A 17460-nucleotide genomic window follows, 5' to 3' on the forward strand; every position below is an offset into this window, starting at 1 on the left:
ATCTGTCTGTGACACCCATGGTCTATATATCTGTGTTAATGTGAGCATCATTTTTTAATTGTTGTTTCTTTCTTTTTGTGCTCTAATTTACACCATGTTTACTGTGTCTGCTTAATGTCCATGTCATGAAAGTGTTTACATCAAACCCAAACAGGTAACTAATTTATCTTGGAGTGAACTTACCAAAGCTAGATAATGAATGTACTGTATCTGAAACATCAGTAATAAAAATAAATCAATACTCAGTCATCTTTAATGCAAGACAACATCATATCATGCAGGGAAATAAATAAGGAAATTAAGATGGGTGCTAAATTACCTTACCTTTATTTTTCTTTGGTTTTCTTACTGTGAGTCTCAAATTTGACTATTTTATTTCACAATTATTTTAAACCTCCTGGACTGTTGTAAATGTGAGCACATGAAAAGTACTTGGAAAAGGGATCTACTGTATTTAATTGTCTTCAGGAATGTCACTTAAAGATTAAATGTATTTTATAAATATGCGATTTCTTTAGCATGGATTTTGTTTGGTCAGTTTAATGTTTTCAAGATTAAATGTTTTGAGATTTTTACATTTATGTTAATGTTGCAATGCAACAGCATAACAGCATATGTGATACAGTATTAGAAAAGCTGCATTGTTAGTTTTACATTTACATTTAGTTTTACAAGGCAATAAGGCACTGCATGCCTAAAAGTAAAGAGCAACAATTCCATTATAAAACTGTACATGTATGTGCATCTATTCTTTCAAAATGATTCTAAATGTCACCAATAAGAAGGAAATGTCCATATTCTTTATATATGAATTGACCTTAGGTATTATTTTGGCCTACAGGTCTGTTTCCTCATGACCACCAACATACAAATAAGCAAGTCTTTTGAAACATGGTCCAGAGTCACAGATGTAATCATAATTCTGTTCAGAAGGCCATGAACCAAGAGAACTTAGTGACCCAGCTGCTGAGCCTGTCCCTTCATAGGCAAATGTGTGCAAGTAATCAAAAGGAGGAGCGTAAGGATCAGTGTCAGCCTCAAACAGCCTCTCCAAAATAAACTGCCTGAAGACTTCATCCTCAGGTCCAATTAGAAAGGACTGCCTCAGAGACATACGGATGCTTGCAGCCACTTCTTCTTTATGAGTTCTCCGATTCCTCTGCTTTGGGTTGGATCTCAGAATGACTGGGACAATGGCATGGGTATCCTCTTCCCCATATCCCTTCTCATTGTAACATACAACATTCTCTGCCACTTCCTCCCATTTCTCGTCACCAAGCTGCTTCTTCTTATGTCTCTTCACTGCCAGTATTAGTAGTGAAAGGACTGCAACACAAAATTGTTAGGGGAGTAACTGATATGATTAAACTAATGGTTAGAAATTGTATAAGCAAGCCAATGGACTAAATAACATATATCATGTCATTTATCACAGCATCCTGCAGCAGTAGACAGAAACATAACTATATTATACTCATGACAACAGTTTAATAAAAAAAAAAAACTAAAGCACATCAGCATGGGATATAACAACTGTTTAAGCAATACACAGGTAGTATTTCAGCAATACAGAGGGCAGCACTGCATTTAGCAATTATTATTGGTACGAATTCATAACAAAACATAATAAAGCATGGTCTACATAATTGTTTCAAATGTACATAGCTGTTTTCTGTCAATTCAGGGAGTTGAATCCAAAAGTGACATCCATTTTGTTTTTTCATCACATACAATTTCCTGGCGAATGCATGTCACCCATATTGTATGGGTGGTACTATATATAGACATACACACAATTATAGAAAGATCAAAACAGGCTGAAAAATATCAAGAAGTTCATGCTTAGCCAGTGCTAGAAAGCTCATCATGTCTCTAAGCATTTTGTGAAGTCTACAATGGGGTTTCTGTAAATAAAGGAGATAAATAGTAGCCATCTAAATCCTCAGTCTAATTCCCAAGTTATGAGTTGAATCGGTACTTCTTTGCTAAAGCAAATAGCAGAAATAGCAGAACTAAAAACAGTTTATTGAAGAAGGAAGCAACACTCTACATGCAATTTGTCAGAAACAGCTTTTCAGAATTTAGTTTACTTTGGTAATTTTAATCTTCACAACCATTTTAATATATCCCATCAGGGTTTTTTAGATATATTCATAGTACTTACTAGAGAAATTACTACAAATATATAAATATATAGTATAGTTTTATCACAACTGCTCAGAAATGTTTTCATAATAAATTTAAAAAAACATACGTAATTGATCAATTGTCATTGATGAGTAGGACACCATAATATTTTCCTTGTCAATTGACACCCGAAGAAGGCTTCACAGCTGAAACATTGTGTTTTCTTTCTTCTCATTTCAACATGGAATAAATCTATTACTTGTTCCTTCACACACAATTACGCAATATATGTGTGCAATATAAACAAATAATGGTTTATTACATACATATATGTTCAGATGTTATATTCTTATATCCCTATACAGATACACAGTAAATGTATTTGTACAAATGCATCATAGAGCTCACCCTGTGCTTTGGGCAATTGCCTTTACTGGTTAAACCACTTGGGAAGCCCAGTAAGAGTAATGCAATAGTTGAACTGGAAATTAAATAGAATTGTACAGTAACTCCATAGAATCAATTCACCCTGTCTGCATGAAAGTCTGTATTTTATTATATACAGTATAAATAATAAAGTTGATCTTGGCACAGAGTTAATCAATCACATTTTTTCAAACCAGATTTCTGACCCCATGAGTCTTGCTGTACCTACAGAACCCTGCAGGTCCCAGATTTAGTTTAATACAAATATTAAGGAAATGTTAAAGAAAGTATATCATGCATATTTTGAGCTCCACACAAGGTTTAAACACCTGTGGCGTAAAGATAAAAAATACTATTCTTCTCCCTAACTTTTTGTCCTATCCCTACCTTTAATCTACAATGAGACCTACAGTATACTCTAAGGCACAGATCTTTCTTTTCACTTGCCACAACAGCTTAAAAAGTTATTTTACACAGATGTGTACAATTTTCCAGAACATCTTGGTAGTGTGAGTGAGGAACAAAGAGAAATTGTCACGGAAGCCAGAGGCTACTCGTGGAGAGAGACCAGTGAGACGAGAAGACCCTATGCGAAGCGCCAGGAATCCCAGTGTTCGCTCCGGGCTCAACTTATCAGACATAAGCCTCAGGTAGAGGACGTGGGGCAACCTGGTAATGCAAGCCTCTCGACAACCAATCCCAATTGAGTGAGGAGGAAAGGACAGACCGGAAATAAATAACAAACCTCCACCAGGTGCACCCCAAGCACATTAACAGGCACAGGGAAGCAAGGAACAGGACAAAAAGGTGGAGCATCCTCTAGGGGTAGGAAGAGACCTGTGACAGTACTCTCCCACACACACCTTCAAGGGTGGCTCCGGATGCCCAAAAAATAATAAGCTGCACAGCACTGGGGGGAGGAAAAAGGAAACCTCTGTGAGTCCATGGCTGAGAGCTAATCCCCTCATCCAGCGTAAACCTTTATTAGAAGAGGGAGGGGAAGCTGGGCGGGGCTCATGAGGACAAAGACAAAAAACAGATAAAACATGTAAAAAATAACGTACAACAGAAATAAACCCTGACCGAACAAACGGAAAAAATAACGCACGACCGATAAAACCGCGGAATCCATGGGGACAAACAATACATAAAAAGACCAGGGAGACAGGGAACCAGAAGCCATGTAGGCCAGGGAACCAGAAGCTGGGTAGGCCAGGGAATCAGAAGCCAGAGAGGCCAGGAAACCAGAAAAAAAAGACCAGGGAGAAAGGGAAACAGAGGCTAGGGAAGGCAGGAAACCAGAAGCCAGGGAGGCCAGACTCGCTCACAGGGTCCAGTGCAGGCTTGGCATTCTGTCACAGAAGCCGGAGGCTAGCCGTGGAGTGAGACTGGCAAGACTAAAAGACCCAATGCGAAGAAGCAGGGGGTTCACACCAGGCTCAAGGTCTCGGGCAGAGGCGGGGACAAGCCCTCAGGTAGCGGATGTGGGGCGACCTGGTGAGGTGAGCCTCTGGACAACCGATCCCAATGCCGAGTGAGGAGGATAGGACAGACCGGAAATAAATAGCACACCTCCACCAGACGCACCGGAAGCACATGAACAGGCACAGGGAACCAAGGAACAAGACAGAAAGGTAGAGCACCCTATAGGGCTATAAAGATGGTCATAACAGAAATGTTTGAACAGGATATCAAGATTATGAAATAAAGAAGGTGGGATGTCAAAATGATGACAGACTTCTGCTAGTCCCTTAAGTGAAAAAGCTTGATTACAGCACAAGAAATTGACAAGGACAATAGTATGTTGTCCTACTCATCAATCACAATTGATCAATTACAGTATGTATGAATCAGGGTTTTGTATTTATGATGAAAACACTTCTGAGCAATGGTGACAATATTATAATATATATTTATATATTTGTAGTTTTAAAATGTGTCTAGTAAATACTATGAATATATCTAAAAAGCTTTGATGGGATATATGAAAATGGGTGTGAAAATTAAAATTAGCAAAGTAAACTAAATTCTGAAAAGCTGTTTCTGACAAATTACATGTAAAGTGTTGCTTCCTTGTTCAATAAACTGTTTTTAGTTCTGCTATTTGCTTTAGCAAAAAAGTACCAATTCAACTCACAGCTTGGGAGTTAGACCTGAGAATTTGGATGGCTATTATTTATCTCCTTTATTTACATAAACTCTTTCATAGAGTTCACAAAATGTTCAGAGACATGATGAGCATTCTAGCATTGGCTAAGCATGAACATCTTGATATTTTTAAGCCTGTTTTTATGTTTTTATAATGAAAGTTGCTGTTGGCTGAGGATGAAAAGCAAACTTTACTGTACATTACACAAATTCCATCTGCTTAAAAATTGTAACACCAAGTATGAGGAACTTTTCTTCGTATTCTACCCTGTTTGTACAAGTGTATGGATCATCTCTTGGAGTTTATATGTGTCTGAACTTTAAATGTGAAAAAAATTATCAACATTCATCAATGCCCTCATAGAACTTTGGAAACCTACACACTTTTATTAGTGGTTTGGCAAAATGGTAAAATAACATTATTCTGCTTATTATTCTTAATATGTATATTTGCATCTTGGGATTTGACCAGGGACATTTATCTAATATGAGAACTGTAACAGGCTAATTGAACATTGAATAACTCAGTTGCCATACTGAGATCTTGCTTGGTCTTCAACAGCTGGGTTTAGCTGCAGAAGTTTAGCTATTTTCTAATGTTACCCTACACTGTGATTTTTGGTATTTGTCTGCTATGTCTCCAGGAGTTTCTCATTATTGAATTGGGCATTTGACTGCAGTACTTTGTTTATTTATAGTAAGTGTTTAAATTACACATTTCCATTTTACTTTTGATCACTTGGTTATCAGTTCTAAATATTCTATAAGTGTCATAATAATTGTACAAATGGCATTTGTTTTTTAAAATATGAAGAAATCTCAATGCTATTTTTTATATTTTTTACATATTGTTGTATGTTATGCATAACTGTTTTGTCCTGTAAAACATATCTTCTTAATTGCATTTTTTGATCTTTAGACAATTATCTTTGAGTTTATGTGGAAACAAAGTTTATTTATAGTGTGTACAATGAAATGGAAGCTTCAGAACACCTGCATAAGACTCCAGTAGGAGAGTTATTAACCTGAATAACACAATTTATTTTTAATTATATAAAGAGAATGGAAAATACTGTACATACAATTTTAAAGCAAAAAAACTGTCAGTCCACAAACTGTCAGTCCATGCATGTTATTCATTAAAAAGCACTTCATTCATTGCAAATCCTACAGTAAGTATTTTAGCCATACTGTATGTTTGGCATGGTAATCTGGACAGATAGAGTTCCAAGCACAGTTCAAATCATTTTACACATGCTTTTCATTCTTTGACAATTTCCTGCTCTAATGTTTTAAACAAACCACTATTGTTTCATAGGATGTACAGTAAATCCTAGGAGAGAGACAACCATATTTTGCTTATCCTTCTCATACATCTGACTGTTGTATTTTACCTCAGCTATAGCCTTGCTTTCAAACCTTTTGTTAAACTTCCTCATGTCTGTTAGAATAAACAATATTACAAGCCTCAGGTTAGATTTTTTGTTAGATAATGATAGAATTCATTCTTGTATTTTTCCTGACATGGAATCAAATCTTGTTTTCAAAATTTTGCACAAAACCATTTTGCCATGATTCCAAATTTTGCACAAACCTTTCACTCTGTAAAAATGAACTAATGTTATAAAATTCTGGGCACAAATTAAAGAAGGAGTTATCAACTTACCTACTATAATCAGCAGACATGATGAAATTGCAATTAGGGTCTCAATGCTAAGGCCAATGGACAGGGCAAAAGCCTCCACACCATTAGATCGGCAATTGCCATCTGGGTAGCAGCTGCATACTTCGATTGTGAGGGTTGTGGTGCTAGTGAGTGCTGGGGTGCCATTGTCAACAATAACGATAGGCAGGTAATAATATGCCCTGTCCTTTCTGCTAAAACTGCTTCTTCTCGTTAGAACCCCAGCAGTGTTATCTGAAACAATCAACAGGAAGTGATCACATAAGACTTCCGCTTATGCAGGTGCAGGAAAAAAAATAAGAACCAAAAAAACATATTTGGTAAGAGTCCATTAAAGATAGAGGGTAATGCATGATATCTATCCAAGACACTACTTGTTCAAAGTAGTTAACCATAGGAGAATAAAGTAAACAGGAACATGTCAATTATTTAGTAAATAATTTTACACATTTTTATTTTTTTCAATTTCCATCTAAACTGAACAAACTCCATGTGAAAACTGAAAATTAAAAATATTGAAACTATGTTAAATATATTGATGATGTGGTTTTACATATTAAATATTAGTAATTATTTTTAAAAATGTCTGAGCATTTCTTTTTCATTTGGAGGTTGTATGTTACAATGTATATAAAGGTAAATAAATTCTGATTTAATGTGTGATTTCAGGCTGTTATGTGTTACTTTGGAAAGGATTTGTAAACTTTCTGTAGACATTGTATTGTATATTTGGTAGATGGTCAGTGGCCTTTATACAGAAATTTTAAAATAGACAATTAGTATACAGTGAACATGGTTAAAATTACAGCATAAAATACTGTATATTTGTATTTCTGTGTAGTTCCTATATGTATTCCAATCTTTGGGGCATTGAAGAATGTGTGGCCTGTGCTTATCTTTATCTATCCCATTTTTTCCACAGTACTGTTAACGTTCTCTTGAATTCATGTGTTAATCGTCTTCAGATAATATGCAGTATATTTAGTGCTTTTTTAGGTTCTTTTTAAAATGGTAAAAAGTTCAATGAATATTGAATACATTTTACTGTACTCTACCTTGATTATCCCTTAATGTGAAATTGGGGTTGATGTGTTTTTCGGAAACCAAAGAAAAATAGAAATGGTGACCTTCTTCTGGATCATCTTTATCCACTGCACTTATTCGTTGTATCATCTTTGAAAGGAGCAGAAGTAAGTATTAATTTAATAAATAATATCTATATAAAAATCCAAACCAATATGAAACCTTACTACTTATAAAGCAGTTATTTTCTCATTTGTCTTCAACATTGTTCCTTTGAAATAATCACAGCCCCTTTTCAACCTGATTTTATTTTTGTATGTTTTTGATAAATAAAATAGTAAGTTAATATAATATTGTGTTTAATTAAACCACTGTACTTAAACACATACTTTCTCAGACCTCTAAAATACACTACATACATTATAAATTACTACATAATTATAAACTACTACATACATTACTCATACATTATAAAATATCATACATTCTATAAGACTTTTTATAATATAAACATTATATAAGTAGTTCAGGTGGGTAGCAGCATCAGCATGCATAGGCTGCAAAGGAACAAGTAATAGGATTATTCCATGCTGAAAAGAGAATAAAGAAAACACAATGTTTCATCTGTGGAGCCTTCTTTGGGTGTGAAAAAGACAGGGCAGACAGCAAAGATTAAATAGTACAAAAGCTGGGAGAGTGGAGGAGGCAGTAGCAGGGGAGAGGCAGAGAGGCCACTCAGGTGGTGCAAAGTGGAGAGGGGTGAAGAAAGGTGTGAAGTCGAAACCTGCATGCGAATAGAGAAGATTACATGAAAATAAGTCTGTCATTGAGAGAAGGGGGAAGGTGTGAACCAAGAGAAACCCTTCCTTGAGAACAGAGACAGAGAGATCAGTGTGATCATGGCCATCAGAGGTGAAATGATAAACTATGGGCTTGGAGAAATCTTTAATCTATACAGCCCTAACATGTTCTCTGAAGCGGTCTCCTAGTCTCCTTCTGGTTTCCCCAATGTAGATAGCTATTATATAATACACTACCGTGAATTACTAAAACTTCCATTAATCCCCCTGGTTTTGCTTATACAGTAGTTGGCTTATACTGTACAATTCAAACATTCCATTCAAGCCACATGAATACCTTAGTCAAAAAGAAATACATTATATTGCACAATGAAATAATGATTTGAACATTGCCATTGTTTTTTGTTCTTTGCACCTTGTAAAACTAAAAAGTTTCAATAAAAATTGTACTAGACATACAATGTAACAGCAGAAAATAGGAAGAAATCTTCCTCTGGATACTTTGCATCATCTTAAACGTATGCGAATGAAAAATGCTTACCTCTCCCGATTGTGTTCCTTCACATACATAAGGTGTATACTGTTTGGAGAATTGTGGGGCATTATCATTAACATCCATAACCTGTATGGTTATCTGTGCTTTAGAAAATAAATAATTTTCTCCTGGAAAAGAGAGACATCAAAATTAGTAATGTGATATTTGAAATCATAGTCAAGGATTCCATTGGTTTAGTATAAATGAATGTCTGACAGCTTAGCTCTCAGAGCTTTTTAACTTTTCAGATGAAGCGACAGTACATCTTTCTTTAAACCAATGGAAATGTCAAAATACTGTGAATTACAGCATATGATTTAGTATTTTCAGTTACTTAAACTCTTGCTCAATTGAACATGAAAGATTAATTCTTATGAAATCATTGCTTGTCTGAATATGACTAAGGAAGGCAGAAGCTGTACTGAATGTACAATTTAGTAAAATGCTGTATGTGAGATACTTAAGGGCAGATAACTGCTGTAGTAGTGTTTATTGCTTTTTTATTTAAATGCCATTTCATATACTTTTATTAATCTCAAACTAAATATGTAGCTTGCTGATCTGCATTTAAAGTTTTCTCTTTAGTTGTTTTGTTAAAAGAAGAACAATTTGTATTTTATATCACATGCTAATATCACAGTAAGCGCATATGCAGATATACTAAACACAATATATTTATTTAAATACCAAAGTTTTTGTTATTAGACTGTACACTTACGTGTCTCTCTGGCAGAAACAGTTAAATTGTGCCAATGAGCTGTCTCCCGATCCAAGGGTTTTGCAATGGTAATGGTTCCATTATATTGATCAATACTGAACATTTTGTTCATGTTTGTTCTTTCATCAAAGTAATACCTTAAAAATGACAACATGAAGCCACTGAATACTTGAAAAGCTATTCAGGACCATACAATCATATTTTTTATGTTATCCCATTAAATGCATAGTGGTCACAGAGCTTTAGAAGTAAAAGAAAACTGCGAACAGTCTAAAATATATTTTATGTAACCGGCAGGTTACTATTGTCCTTTACACTGTAGTTTTTTTAGTTTGTACTTTTCAAGGCTTGTGCAGACAAAGTACGTTCTCTAAAAAAGGACAAAAGATTGTTCCAATATTTTTCTGTCCCCCGGTCCATACTCCTTTTCATACTCATCTCAAAGTTCCTCCCAGTTTCCTTTTATCTTGACTGAAGATATTTAGTCCCTTTAACACATGTACTGTTCATATAACATTCTCCTCAAGACATAATTAATAAGCCAGGAGCCATATCACCCTGCAACTTACAACTGGCAGCCCACTGAAGCTAAGCAGGTGTGAGCCTGGTCAGTACCTGGATGGAAGACCTCCTGGGAAAAACTAAGGTTGCTGCTGGAAGAGGTGTTAGTGGGGCCAGCAGGGGGCGCTCACCCTGCAGTCTATGTGGGTCCTAATGCCCCAGTATAGTGACGGGGACACTATACTGTAAACTGGTGCCGTCCCTCGGATGAGGCGTAAAACCAAGGTCCTGACTCTCTGTGGTCATTAAAAATCCCAGGGTGTTTCTCGAAAAGAGTAGGGGTGTAACCCCGGCATCCTGGCCAAATTTCCCATTGGGAAATAGGCTTCGTTACTCTGCTCTCCTCCCCACTAATAGCTGATGTGTGGTGAGCGTTCTGGTGCACTATGGTGGATGCTGCACATTGGTGGTGGTGAAGGTGGTGAAGGGGAGTCCCCATTACCTGTAAAGCGCTTTGAGTGGAGTGTCCAGAAAAGTGCTATATACAGATGCAGCCATTCAAAGTGCGCGGTACAGACACGTACCAGAGGTAATTGGCTACGGTGTCGCGCATTGTAACGCACGGTACGTGATTGGTTGACCGAGAGGGGCACTCATGGTCTGTTGGTCTGTCGTAGAAAGATTTACAGTAAACGTCTTTACTGTGCCCGTTGTAGTATTGAATATTTATATGGAATTTTACCACTGAAGGGAAATCTTAGTAGCATAAAAAGAATAGGAGCATACTGAAACGCGTGTGAAGGCCATAAACGATATTAATTTTGGAACTTAAACATACGGTATATGGCTGGTCTCGGTACTTTAAAGAAAACATACACACCAGTATTCCATTTCTCCCTAAACATTTTAAGCATCGAAGTCTTTAACTAACGAGATACCGGAGTCAACAAGCATACTTTTAGAATTTGATTAAAAGGGAATATAATATGGAATCCCGTATCTAAAGAAATTAATAATGATATAATTATATTCATGGTTTGCTATACATACTGTACCAGGAAGATGATTTCTTTCTATTTCTATTTCTTGGAAAAATGTCTTTTATGTAAACCATGTTTGCTATTAATTCATTTAGGGCTAGAATATGTTCATTGTCTTCCAATTGAGTCGAGTTGACATTAGAAGCTTGCCACGCCTGGACTGTTACACCAATGCATTAGCATGTTAAAGCGATTTCATTGAGGAGCCTAGCTTTCTTAACTAGTAAGTACTGAACTTCCTTGCCTTTGGATGGGGAGGTGTCTTTCGCTGGAAATCTCACCCATTTCTACTTTGAAAATACCTGTGAAACAGGTTTAATTCGTCACAGTCAGCACTCCCGCAGAGAGGGGGTTGTACTCGTTAATGTCTTAGCCGGAACACATCATTATATCTCATTTTGTATTTCTATAAAAAAATAGTTTGCCCAGCTTAACACTATTGCTGTTGTTTTTATCCTGTAAAGCGCTTTGAGGAGCACAGCTTTCTCACCACTTAGATTACTTTTTGATACCATCCTTACACAAAGCAGAAACTTCTTGTATTTTCCGATGACATACGAGTGGAAAGATTACAGATTTTAATCATCTTTTTTCTGAACCAGGGAAAATCTGATCATGTTTCTCTATAACAATAATAAAAAACTTTATTTTACATATCACCTTTAAAAGTGGCATCTCAAAGCAATACAGTAGATGTAAACCACAGATTACACAGTAAATACCCAGACAAATGCAAACGCATTTTTAATAAAATGCTTTTATTCATTCAGCAGAGAGAGCGTAAAACCTGGGCGTTATAGCTGTTCCTTTTTCTGATCACTCGCTCTCTGGATAAACGTCTCACCTGTCCTGTTCTTTGTTTTCCTAATTTGCTGATTATGCCTTCTGCGATCCACTCCTGCCCTCACACCTAAAGAAGACTATATTAAAGTTCTTTGCGCGGTCCATTGTGCAATTAACCCTTGTATGTGCTGTCCTTAAGGTGATATCACATAAAGGTGATATGTAAAATAATGTTTTTATTATTGTTATAGAGAAACATGATCAGATTTTCCCCGGTTCAGAAAAAAATATCTAAAGTATACTAGTTTGTCACTAGTATACTTTTAATACAGTCTTTGCTGTGCACTAGAGGATCCTTGTGATATTTCGAGTTCTGATTGAATGATAAGTGTTGCAGTTTGAATAAATTTCTTAGTTGGAAATTATTAAACGCTCCGTTAAAAGCAAGGGAGTTTTTATGTCCGTTACAGTTTTTTTGCAACATGAATATAATTATATCGTTATTCATTTCTTTAGATTCCCTTTTAATCAAATTCTAAAAGTATGCTTGTTGACTCCGGTATCACGTTAGTTAAAGACTTTGATGCTTAAAATGTTTAGGGAGAATTGGAATTCTGGTGTGTATGTTTTCTTTAAAGTACCGAGACCAGCCATGTACTGTATGTTTAAGTTCCATAATTAATATTGTTTATGGCCTTCACACGCGTTACAGTATACTCCTATTCTTTTTATGCTCAGGCACTAAGATTTCCCTTCAGTGGTAAAATTCCATTTAAATATTCAATACTTAAACAGGCACAGTTAAGACATTAAATATACATATACATACTGTATACAGTACAGTTTGCATACGATATTATGTTTATGGTCCTAAATCAATCTCTTTTATGAGCATGTGAAAGGCATGGTGAATCGATTCTAAAAAATGACTGTACTTTGCATGATTGGAAACAAATGCGTGATTGCGAAATGCTGTGGTGTTACTTTTACAAAGACAGTCAATGAAAAATAGAATGTGGACCAGGGCAATACTTTGAGTTTACAGCTTGTCCAAGGTCATTCATTATTAATACTAATAGTAATATCTTCGTTAAAGACTTTGATGGCGACAGCTCAAACATGAGAGGTTGAGCTTTATTAGCTCCACCTTGCGGAAATTCCAGATACTATTATTTTGCCTGCGGTATTATAGGAGAATTTACAGTAACTAGCGGTATTTACCGGTAACTCGTGGTAGACTGCGTACAGCGCACCGGAAAATAATGCGGTATCGCCCGTGCATTTTGAATGGCTGCATCTGTAAGTGTATGCAATTATTTAATATTATTATTATTATTATTATTATTATTATTATTATTATTCATTATTGTTACTCTTCTTTATGGACTTAAAAAAGGTCAAGATACATGACAAATATAATGAACATTGTGATCCACTCAGGAAGCAAAAGAAAGCACTATACAAGCACATGGGGGGATACAAAAGCTCAGAAAAAGACTGTTCTAGAGGGATAGGAAGAGCACAGGTCAATACTAAGAAAGAAAAACTTAAAAATAAATCATATTCAGACTTAAATTATTATAGCTCAATCATACTCAAAATGTAAGGAACAGAAAGGAAAATGGGGAACATCAGGCATGTGTTCCTCCCATATGAGGAAATTGAAAGCAATAGGACTCCAAAAAAATTTAGGCACAAGGAACAAAAACATTTTCATTTGAAAGAGTACAACCTCTTAATAAACAAATGTAAGCAGTGGCGGACCACAGGGGTTCAGATAAGACCTGTTGCTCTTCCTGATTTATATTAATGATTAACAAAGTAGACTGAGAAACAATTTGGATTAAATACGGAATATAAAATCCTACGTGGTGTATTGTATATACTGTTTACAGTAGGTCAACTCAGTAAACTGAAGTAGCAATAAAAGGGCCTTGACAATATGGGGACACAAATGAGAAAAAATAATTCAGACATTAAAATAGGAAATTATTTTTTCCCAAATACTTGTGTCTCGAATAGGCTCCCAGCGAGGTGGTTGAAGCCCACACTCCTTTAAGAAACAGCTGGATAAAAGTTAACATTTATTTAGATTTAAACTACCAAAAGAGCAAAATGGGCCTTATAGCCTCATCTAGATTGCCAATTTGTTTCTGTTCTTGCGGTTCAACTATAAAAGCTGTTATTAAGACACGTTGGGGTTTAGTTTTATGAGACATTTCAATTTTGTAAGGGAATGCAAATTAAAATATTACCAAGCGTGATTCATACTTCATATGCATTGAGAAGAAAAAATAGATGGCTCTTGTCACCACCTAGTTAAATGTTTCCCTTTGCACTGTGTACTACATACACCTGCTAGAAAATAAAATAATATGCAAAGGTGGATACAGGCAGACCCACACATTATTTCCATCTTCATTCGTTATTTAATTTTATTTATGCACTTTTTACCCCATGAACAGTGTTTTGTGATAAGACTCATACACTAGATGGAAAAAGCAATAAATACAAATCATGTATGTTTTATTCAGTAGGTTTCATTTCACGGTGAAGTAATATAAGATAAATGTAACGAAGTACTGGGCACTGGGAAAGTTGAAAGGTAACAGAATGCATAAAGCTGCTGACACAATTTAAAATAAATCATTTTCATTCCCCTGTGGTTACTGTTTCATAATATAACCTGAATTATTTTATACTGAGTGCTGATATGATGTTATTTATAGAGAACACACTTCTAAACATGTCACCAGGGTAAGGTTTTGTGTTTATTGAAAGTCAAGTTAAAGTTAGCCTACCTAACAGGATTATTGGCTGCATCTCTGTCGTATGCATTCACTCTGCCAATGGCTGTTCCAACAGCTGTATTTTCCAGGATTTCCCAATAATACTCATGAGGAAAAAATAGAGGAGGCTCATCCACATTTTCAACAGTTACCTTCACAGTGGTTTTGTCTCTGAATTGGTTGAAGGTGAGAAACCGAATATCGATGTAGGCATTGATTGCCTCCACAGATATGGTGAACCGTCTTCTATTTTCATAATCTAAGGCCTAAAACAAAAAAAAACAACAACAACATATATATATATACTTTTATGACTATTTTGTTTATTTATTAAAGACAAGGACACTTACAGTAGAAAGCATATAAATCATTAATTCCATAGTTGCAGAAATGGGCACCTCCAGTGTCAGGATATGGCCTGGGTGCTCTAGATGTTATAAGTGAACTAATTACTTCAGTTGGAAAGCATTTTTTATGGTTTTAATTTGTACCTCAAGGACTGCAGTTCCTTATCTGTTCACTAAAATATGCTCCACAAATGAATTGTAGAACATTTTTAGTACATTTTATTTTATTTTATTTTTATTTTGTGAGATGTTAAGAATTACAGCCTTGAGGCAGTACAACATTTTGACTTCTTGAGCACAAAATAAAAGGACTGGAAATTATTTTTTAGTTCTTTAATCACCACATTTAATTTAATAGATTCCATGTTTTTTTCTGGAATAGTCCACTCTGTTGTACTTAGAACTTATTAATGTGGTGTGAGATACAGTATGTTTGTTTTTCTAAAAAGCATTTGAACCCCATGATTTCTAAAAGTGTATTTTTCAGAAAATAAACCATATTTAATATCATATTTAATAAATCATATTTAATATCTCTATTGGATTTCTCGAAATTTCTAAGTTTACACTTTTCAAATTAATAGCAGAAAATCACAAGCAAAATTAGTTTTTTGATGTTCATGGTGTACTCATACATTAAAAGTATTCATGGGTACACCAGGAATTCAGATGAAAAATCCTGGGAGAGGAAATGAAACTGCTTTTAGATCTTTATAGTTACACAACTGTTTGTGCTACCATACTAACCTCCAACATCGAAGTAAACAAAGTTATTGTTATTATTATTGATTGCTTTCTTGTTAAAACAATTGTTAAATAAGTCTTGATTGAGCATCATCAATATATATATATACATATTTGTTCCAAAATGTAATTATTTTACATTTTCACACTCTCACAAATACAATAACTTGTTTTCCAAATGTTTTTTTAATCTAATTTTTAGAAAAAAAAGTGTCTAGACGAATTTAAGTCTTTATTTTTGACATAAAGCTTATTATTTTAGTATTTATTCAATTATAGTCATAGATTGTACTAAAAACTCAACATTTCATATGATAACAATAACAGTGCAGAATTTTAAATGTATGCTTACTTTTTTATCTCAGGGCAAATGATGAGAAATAAATCTGTGATCATTAGTGATTGAAACATTTTAAGCTGTGTCCTTTGCACCCTTGTACAGTAGCAGTGTTATTTTCTTCATTTCTATTTCACTTTAACACAATATAAATAATACTTTTTTATTTACTTAGTTGAGATAGTGGGGATTCATTCACATCTATGAAAATATTCATTTTCTTCCCTTTATTTTTTACATGTGTGATCAATAACTTTGTCCTGTTTAAACGCCATCTACAATTAAAGAATTTCTCATCAAAGTAAGTCAGCTTGGATAAAAGTGTCAGTCAGTAAATTTAATATCCAGCCGTTCATCCATTTTCTAAACCACTTTATGCAGTATAGGGTCAGGGGGAGCCTGGGTCTAACCCAGTAAGCAAAGGGGGCAAGGATACAGCCTGAACAAGATGCCAGTCCATCGCAGGGCACAAACCAGACACAAATTCACACACTCACACCATGGCCAACTTTCTTAGAAGCCAATTAACCTACGAGTACATCTTTGCACAGTGGAAGAAAAAATGAAGAGGAAACCCACTATGTATACAGTAATACACAGGGGGATGGTTGTGAATAAATTAAATAAAATTAGGCAAAGAGGTTATTCCTGATGCCTGCTTGTGTTGCAGCAAGTATATACAATATAGAAACATCTTTCCTTGATAGTCAGGAAATGCCAAGTATAGTTTATGTATTCTTTAATACTGGGACTGCATGGTTTCAGAGTAAATGAACTGGCAATAGCGTAGATGTTTCTGCTTACTATTTACAAAACTACTAAACATACATTGACTATTATCAGTAAATACATGACAGTACCTGCCCTGTGTATGCTGGTTTACAGAACCAAGCCTTAGTCACCCAGGTGTTTCAGTGAGAGCAGACAGATCCTAACATGTTCCTAATGTGACACAGTTCAGTAAATGGAAAGTAAAACCATTCTTACAAAGTAAAATACTCTGTAACCAGAAATAAGTTCTCTTTCTCCAGTGAATACCACAAAAATGGGAATACATATTTCCACAAACATAAAGAATGCAAAATAAAGCACCTCATTCTAAATTTAAATTCAGTCTATTCAGATCCTAAATACTTTCTGTGCTTCAAGAAGTCTGACCTGTAAGAAATCACAGTGTAGCCTGTGAAAGATGACACCCCCTCACAGCGGGCCTCTATACTGTGCCCTACTATATCTGGGTTATACTGTGGTAGATAGATTACTGAACCTGCTCTTATATACTGTTTCTTGATCCAGCCATTCATCTCTTGGTTGGTGATTCTGTCTCTATATTAGGGCATCATTCACACAACTCTGCCTATTCATATCTGAAAAAAGTGATTAAATGGCCTTTTTTGTTGGATAACTTGCTAACTTTCTGCTCAATTTTATTTTTTTTTGTTGAAAGGAAAAAAGCCA

At 35.2% G+C, this 17460-nt stretch overlaps 1 protein-coding gene across 3 annotated transcripts in view; it reads right to left on the reverse strand.

Moving 5' to 3' along the window:
* Positions 1-742: 742 nt before the first annotated feature.
* The window catches only part of LOC102696194 (cadherin-7-like), a 58083-nt gene continuing 41365 nt past the window's right edge, over positions 743-17460 (reverse strand). For all 3 annotated transcript variants that reach the window (XM_069191010.1, XM_069191008.1, XM_069191009.1), the window contains 6 exons: positions 14587-14840; positions 9462-9598; positions 8750-8871; positions 7441-7558; positions 6368-6619; positions 743-1326 (listed from right to left, as the gene is read on the reverse strand). In XM_069191010.1, coding sequence (XP_069047111.1) covers positions 836-1326; positions 6368-6619; positions 7441-7558; positions 8750-8871; positions 9462-9598; positions 14587-14840 — 1374 coding nt within the window. In that variant the 3' untranslated portion in view covers positions 743-835. The remainder of the gene's footprint in view (positions 1327-6367; positions 6620-7440; positions 7559-8749; positions 8872-9461; positions 9599-14586; positions 14841-17460) is intronic.

This window comes from Lepisosteus oculatus, chromosome 6, assembly GCF_040954835.1.
Source record: "Lepisosteus oculatus isolate fLepOcu1 chromosome 6, fLepOcu1.hap2, whole genome shotgun sequence".
Lineage (NCBI taxonomy): Eukaryota > Metazoa > Chordata > Actinopteri > Semionotiformes > Lepisosteidae > Lepisosteus > Lepisosteus oculatus.